At 40.9% G+C, this 7,500-nt stretch overlaps 1 protein-coding gene across 1 annotated transcript in view; it reads left to right on the forward strand.

Moving 5' to 3' along the window:
• The window catches only part of LOC307270477 (lymphocyte cytosolic protein 2-like), a gene marked incomplete at its 3' end in the record, with an annotated part of 22,637 nt that overhangs the window by 716 nt on the left and 14,421 nt on the right, over window positions 1-7,500 (forward strand). Inside the window, exons 2-3 of the mRNA XM_080054359.1 lie at window positions 4,147-4,209; window positions 6,570-6,616. Of these exons, the coding sequence (XP_079910485.1) occupies window positions 4,147-4,209; window positions 6,570-6,616 (110 nt within the window). The remainder of the gene's footprint in view (window positions 1-4,146; window positions 4,210-6,569; window positions 6,617-7,500) is intronic.

Raw genomic sequence — 7,500 nt, forward strand, 5'->3', positions numbered from 1 at the left:
TGTCTGTCTGTCTGTCTATCAGTCTGTCTGTATATCTGTCTGTTTGTCTGTCTGTCTGTCTGTCTGTATGTCTGTCTGTCTGTCTATCTGTCTATCAGTCTGTCTGTATATCTGTCTGGCTGTCTGTCTGTCTGTCTGTCTATCAGTCTGTCTGTATATCTGTCTGTCTGTCTGTCTGTCTGTCTGTCTGTCTATCAGTCTGTCTGTATATCTGTCTGTCTGTCTGTCTGTCTGTCTGTCTGTCTGTCTGTCTGTCTGTCTATCAGTCTGTCTGTATATCTGTCTGTCTGTCTGTCTGTCTGTCTATCAGTCTGTCTGTCTGTCTGTCTGTCTGTCTGTCTGTCTATCTATCTATCTATCTATCTATCTATCTATCTATCTATCTATCTATCTATCTATCTATCTTTCTTCCATTAGTCATAAGTTAACATTTGGTTCCAATCGTATTACAAGCCGTTTGACTGTTTATTCAATATGCCTGATATTAGACGTCAGGTTACTCCCCTATATAAAGCTACAGTGTGTAACTTTTTCATATAAATTAATGTTAGTTACGTTCAAGCCATCGCCAAACGAGTTGACACAAAGTTGACCAAGCCTATCAGCTCCACAAAACTCTCTCTGTATTTCTCAGTATGGCAGCGTTTACAAACTGGTGTCACCTGTTAATCCTAACCCTTCATTTTTACTAGTGTGATGTCACATTAGTAAAATGTAGGGTTAGACAGTGAGACCATAACACACTCGTTCTGCCTTTTCTCAGGCTAGGATGAACCGATTTCTAAAATGTTTGCACATTTATACTACATAGGATCTCAGAGTTCAATACACCTTCATATTTCCACCAGTGAAATAGATCTTTAACACAATAAGAGACATGTTCTCAGTCATACAATACAATTCTACCCTTGTTTTCCACAGACTGAATGCCAAGAAAGAAATATAAAAATATGCAATATACAATAGGGGAAGGTGGGGTGATTTGTGCAACTTTTTACTCAAAGTGATTTTAAAGTGAGGCCTTGACAGTTATGTCTCCAACTCAAATATGTACATACAGTATATCACAAAAGTGAGTACACCCCTAACATTTCTTCAAATATTTCATTATATCTTTCCATGCGACAACGCTGAATAAATGACACTTTGATACAATGTAAAGTAGCCAGTGTACAGCTTGTATAACAGTGTAAATTTACTGTCCCCTCAAAATAACTCGACACACAGCCATTAATGTCTAAACTGCTGGCAACAAAAGTGAGTACACCCCTAAGAAAAAATGTCCAAATTGGGCCCAAAGTGTCAATATTTTGTTTTGCCATCATTATTATCTAGCACTGCCTTAACCCTCTTGGGCATGGAGTTCACTAGAGCTTCACAGGTTGCAACTGGAACCCTCTTCTACCCATTCATGACGACATCAAGGAGCTGGTGGATATTAGAGTCCTTGCGCTCCTCCATCTCCCGTTTTAGGATGCCCCAAAGATGCTCAATAGGGTTTAAGACTGGAGACATGCTTGGCCAGTCCATAACCTTTACCCTCAACTTCTTTAGCAAGCCAGTGGTCGTTCGGAGGGGTGTTTGGGGTCGTTATCATGTTGCAGTACTGCCCTGCGGCCCAGTTTATGAAGGGAGGGGATCATGCTCTGCTTCAGTATGTCACAGTACATGTTAGAATTCAATGAAATGTAGATCCCCAGTGCTGGCAGCACTCATGCAGCCCCAGACCATGACATTCCAACCACCATGCTTGACTCTAGGCAAGAAACACTTGTCTTTGTACTCCTCACCTGGTTGCCGCTCCACACTCTTAACACCATCTGAACCAAATAAATGTATTTTGGTCTCATCAGACCACAGGACATGGATTACTGCAACCATGTCCTGTGGTCTGATGAGACCAAAATACATTTTTGTTTGTCTGTTTGTCTTCAGCAAACTTTTTGTGGGGTTTCTTGTGCATCATCTTTAGAATAGGCTTCCTTCTGGTATGACAGCCATGCAGACCAGTATGATGCAGAGTGCGGCGTATGGTCTGAGCACTGACAGGTTGACCCCCCACCCCTTCAAGCCCTTCAGCAATGCTGGGAGCACTCATACGTCTATTTTCCAAAGCCAACCTCTGTGTACGACGCTGACCATGTGCACTCAACCTTCGTAAACTGGGCCGCAGGGCAGTATTGCAACATGATAACGACCCCAAACACACCTCCAAGACGACCAGTGGCTTGCTAAAAAAGCTGAGGGTAAAGGTTATGGCCTGGCCAAGCATGTCTCCAGACCTAAACCCTATTGAGCATCTTTGGGGCATCGTCAAACGGAAGGTGGAGGAGCGCAAGGTCTTTAATATCCACCAGCTCTGTGATGCTGTCATAAATGGGTGGAAGAGGGTTCCAGTTGCAACCTGTGAAGCTCTAGGGAACTCCATGCCCAAGAGGGTTAAGGCAGTGCTGGAAAATAATGGTGGCCACACAAAATATTTACACTTTGGGCCCAATTTGTAAATTTTTTCTAAGGGGTGTACTCACTTTTGTTGCCAGCAGTTTAGACATTTATGGCTGTGTGTCGAGTTATTTTGAGGGGACAGTAAATTTACACTGTTATACAAGCTGTACACTGACTACTTTACATTATATCAAAGTGTCATTTCTTCAGTGTTATCCCATGGAAAGATATAAAGAAAAATGTGAAGAAATGTGAGGGGTGTACTCACTTTTGTGAGATACTGTATATTTCAGGATGTTGTGCATCCCTGGCAATAAAAACTTTGGATCTGGAATAAACTGTTTAAGAAATATAGCTTTCGGAAAAAAAGTTGTCTTGTCGCACAAATCACCCCACTACGTGGGGTGATTTGTGCGTCATTGTGTCACAATGACAAAGTCACCATCATCATCTTTCTGGCCATCTGAACTCTCATCAGTGGTGTCGTTAAGTGGAATTGAGATGTCACTCTCTTCTGAGCTACTGTAGACAATCACTTTCTTTTGGTGACCAGCGTATACAGCCATGCCACTGGCACAACTCTCAGAAATGTACTTTGCACTAGTTGCTCCGTGCTTGTGGAACCAACTGCCACCTGACAAATGTGATTCCCCCTACATTTCTGCCTTTAAATCAAGGCTCAAAACCCATATGTACACCCTGGTGTTTCCTCCCCATTAACTATCTTACCTCTGCACTACTATCTGTGTTTATGTGGATGTATGGGCTTTACGTCTTTTATTTTGGTTATTGTTATTGTACCTTCATTGTTTACCTACTGAATGCACTATGTACAGCACTTTGGACAGTGCAAACTGTCATAAATGTGCTTTTATAAATACATTTTACTTACTTACTTACTTATAACTCACCCAGGCCCTTGCGCACAAATCACCCCATCCCCAGAATTTTGGATAATAGGCATGATGCAGCAATTTAGGGTTGACATTGTGCTAACTATATAGACTCAAAGTGTAGCATACCAAAGCACTAAAACATGTGTCAAATGTTTTCAAACGTGTCTATAATTGTTCAGACACAATAATCAAAAAACCTTGATCATGGAAATTTTACTTTGAAAGGCAAAACACAGTTTTTTGAGCTTAAACGTGCTTATATCTTATTCCTTGTGTCTCCCTTCTTTACAGGATGAGTCAAATGGACGGCTCTTCTTAAATATGTGGTCACATTTCCAATTTCTTCCACGGTTTTCTAGAAACAAGGGGTTTTGCAACTTCCAAAATGCACAAATCACCCCACCTTCCCCTATAGTAAAATAGAAAAAAAGCAGCAACAATACAGTATATACTCAACTCATATTTGAAAAAACACAAGTTGGTTCAGAGACATAAAGTCGGGCTGTGCAATATGTCGACAATATATCATTATTGATATGACATTAGAGATAAATGTAATGCAAAGACTGTTGAACTGCAATGACCGGTGTTGTGTGTGTGTGTTTGTGTGTCTGTTTGTTTTTTTCTGTGTGTGTGTGTTTTTTTCTGTGTGTGTGTGTGTGTGTGTGTGTGTGTGTGTCTGTCTGTCTGTCTGTGTGTGTGTGTGTGTCTGTGTGTGTGTGTGTGTGTGTGTGTGTGTGTGTGTGTGTGTGTGTGTGTGTGTGTGTGTGTGTGTGTGTGTGTGTGTGTGTGTGTGTGTGTGTAGATGAGTCTCTCCGGCTGTGATAAGGTCGTGCTGAAGTACTCCATCGGCGGCTCCCGGTTTGTGGTGAGTTAATTGATTGATTGATTGATTGATTGATTGATTGATTGATTGATTGAATACATTTATTTCAGACACATCACAAATACAAAACAAGACGAAAAGCATGAAAATACAACTGATTTTCAAATTATTTCACAAAAAATTTAAATAAACAAATCGTTAGCCTCATAGCATAATTGCCTAAATCATATTTACTCTACTCTACTTTTACTCTACTCTACATCTACTCTATTCTACTCTACTCTACTCCACATCTACTTTTCGTAAAGGCCAGGACACACCAGTCCGACATGTTCCGACTACGCAAAAAATGGAGTCGGCCTTTTCAGGAAGCTCCAGTCTTCCCGTTGCGGCCAAAGAACACACCGAGACGACTGTTTATTTCCCGTACGCTCGCGGGACGTAATGTCTCCACAACAGCAGGCGGCGCTAATCTGTATTGTGGCCCGAAAAAATACGAAAGCCGGAAATGATTGGACATCTCTCTAGAGCATAAACATAGATAGAAATACGTATTTATATTTATGGACCATAAGAGCACAATTTTTAGCAGAGAGTGTCGAGCATGGTGTCGAGCAGTCAACAAGGGTTGATGCATGTGAGTACTCGCTGAACGAAACAAACAAACAAACACATTAAAACGATGGCTAGCTGTTGTTAGCTGTTTGTGCTACCCGTCTCACTTCCGGGCTTCACTGATTCGCTAGCCCTCCACCAATCAAATTGCTCCAAATGAAAGACGGTCGGCCGCCAATTGAACAGGCTCAATCGGCGGCCGACAGGCTCAAAACAAGCCCGACGACCTCTACGTCGGCCGACGTCACGGCACACACCAAACAGATTCGTCTTTTTTTTTGACGACGGCGATTATCGGGCTGGTGTGTCCTGGCCTTTAGCCTAACAGCATAATCGCCTAAGTCATATTTTAAGGATTATAGAGTAGGGTAAAGTAGATGTAGAGTAGAGTAGAGTAGAATAGAGTAGATATAGAGTAAAAGTAGAGTAGAGTAAATAATATTTGGGCAATTATGCTATGAGGCTAACGAAATTATAATTACAAAAAAATTAACAAATTACACATAGGGGAAGGTGGGGTGATTTGTGCAACTTTTTACTCAAAGTGATTTTAAAGTGAGGCCTTGACAGTTATGTCTCCAACTCAAATATGTACATATATTTCAGGATGTTGTGCATCCCTGGCAATAAAAACTTTGGATCTGGAATAAACTGTTTAAGAAATATAGCTTTCGGAAAAAAAGTTGTCTTGTCGCACAAATCACCCCACTACGTGGGGTGATTTGTGCGTCATTGTGTCACAATGACAAAGTCACCATCATCATCTTTCTGGCCATCTGAACTCTCATCAGTGGTGTCGTTAAGTGGAATTGAGATGTCACTCTCTTCTGAGCTACTGTAGACAATCACTTTCTTTTGGTGACCAGCGTATACAGCCATGCCACTGGCACAACTCTCAGAAATGTACTTTGCACTAGTTGCTCCGTGCTTGTGGAACCAACTGCCACCTGACAAATGTGATTCCCCCTACATTTCTGCCTTTAAATCAAGGCTCAAAACCCATATGTACACCCTGGTGTTTCCTCCCCATTAACTATCTTACCTCTGCACTACTATCTGTGTTTATGTGGATGTATGGGCTTTACGTCTTTTATTTTGGTTATTGTTATTGTACCTTCATTGTTTACCTACTGAATGCACTATGTACAGCACTTTGGACAGTGCAAACTGTCATAAATGTGCTTTTATAAATACATTTTACTTACTTACTTACTTATAACTCACCCAGGCCCTTGCGCACAAATCACCCCATCCCCAGAATTTTGGATAATAGGCATGATGCAGCAATTTAGGGTTGACATTGTGCTAACTATATAGACTCAAAGTGTAGCATACCAAAGCACTAAAACATGTGTCAAATGTTTTCAAACGTGTCTATAATTGTTCAGACACAATAATCAAAAAACCTTGATCATGGAAATTTTACTTTGAAAGGCAAAACACAGTTTTTTGAGCTTAAACGTGCTTATATCTTATTCCTTGTGTCTCCCTTCTTTACAGGATGAGTCAAATGGACGGCTCTTCTTAAATATGTGGTCACATTTCCAATTTCTTCCACGGTTTTCTAGAAACAAGGGGTTTTGCAACTTCCAAAATGCACAAATCACCCCACCTTCCCCTATATTTAATTGATATGCCTGGAAAAAGTATGAATTTATTTAATCCTACTCCTTTATGAAATCAATATGTCCGCCATAGAATGGAATGCTCCCCTTGTGATGCGTTAAGATTCTAGAACTTATTAGTTTATTGTTGTTGTTTATTTTTGTTTTGTGTTTTTTTTGCAGAATTTGACGGACAACGACCTGCAGAAATTCCCCATGATCCACGCTCCGTAAGTATCTCCCAGTTTTTCTCTGTCTGTCTGTCTGTCTGTCTGTCTGTCTGTCTGTCTGTCTGTCTGTCTGTCTGTCTGTCTGTCTGTCTGTCTGTCTGTCTATCTGTCTGTGTGTCTCTCTGTCTGTCTGTCTGTCTGTCTGTCTGTCTGTCTGTCTGTCTGTCTGTCTGTCTGTCTGTCTGTCTGTCTGTCTGTCATCCATCTCACTCACTCACTCATTCACGCTCCGTAAGTATCTCCCAGTTTTAATCATCAAAGTCTCTACGAGGAACTTTTAAATATTTCTGAAACAGTCTCATTTTTCCTCTGATGATTATAATAAATGACATGTAACAGCAAACGAGACCATCAGTGCAAAGAATGCTATTTGTATATAGTTTTTCTTAATGCCTTTGTCATGGGTATACGCTCACCCAGGAACAACAGCTGGCGTAGTAAAAACACTACCGCTTTTGTCCAAAGGGGGGCGCTAGAACTAACACACACTGAAAGTTCCTCTGAGCAGCTTTACAGTTTTTCTCAGTGGCTTTGGTGCTTTTCTCACATCACTATTAACATGTGCACAGCAGTTAGTGCATTTCTCAAAACAATTAGTGCAAACTGCAAAACCTAGTGGATAACCTGCAAAAGTACGTCACTTGCTCAAAATGGATAGTCTATTCCTCAAAAGCAAGTATTTATGTCAATGAAACTGCCAGTGTCATCAAAATGAGATGTCTTGACACCATCGTTTATGAACAAGATAGTCAAATGGCTTTGTCGTGTCTTCATTATGACAGTTTATTCTCTCAGTGGTTTCCAATGCAAAAAAAAGGTCAGAACTCGGTGACACTACCTGAAAATGCTCAAGACAGCACTATACACTACTTGTACAGCCATTT

The sequence above is a fragment of the Ammodytes marinus genome (assembly GCF_949987685.1).
Source record: "Ammodytes marinus genome assembly, contig: scaffold_173, whole genome shotgun sequence".
NCBI lineage: Eukaryota > Metazoa > Chordata > Actinopteri > Uranoscopiformes > Ammodytidae > Ammodytes > Ammodytes marinus.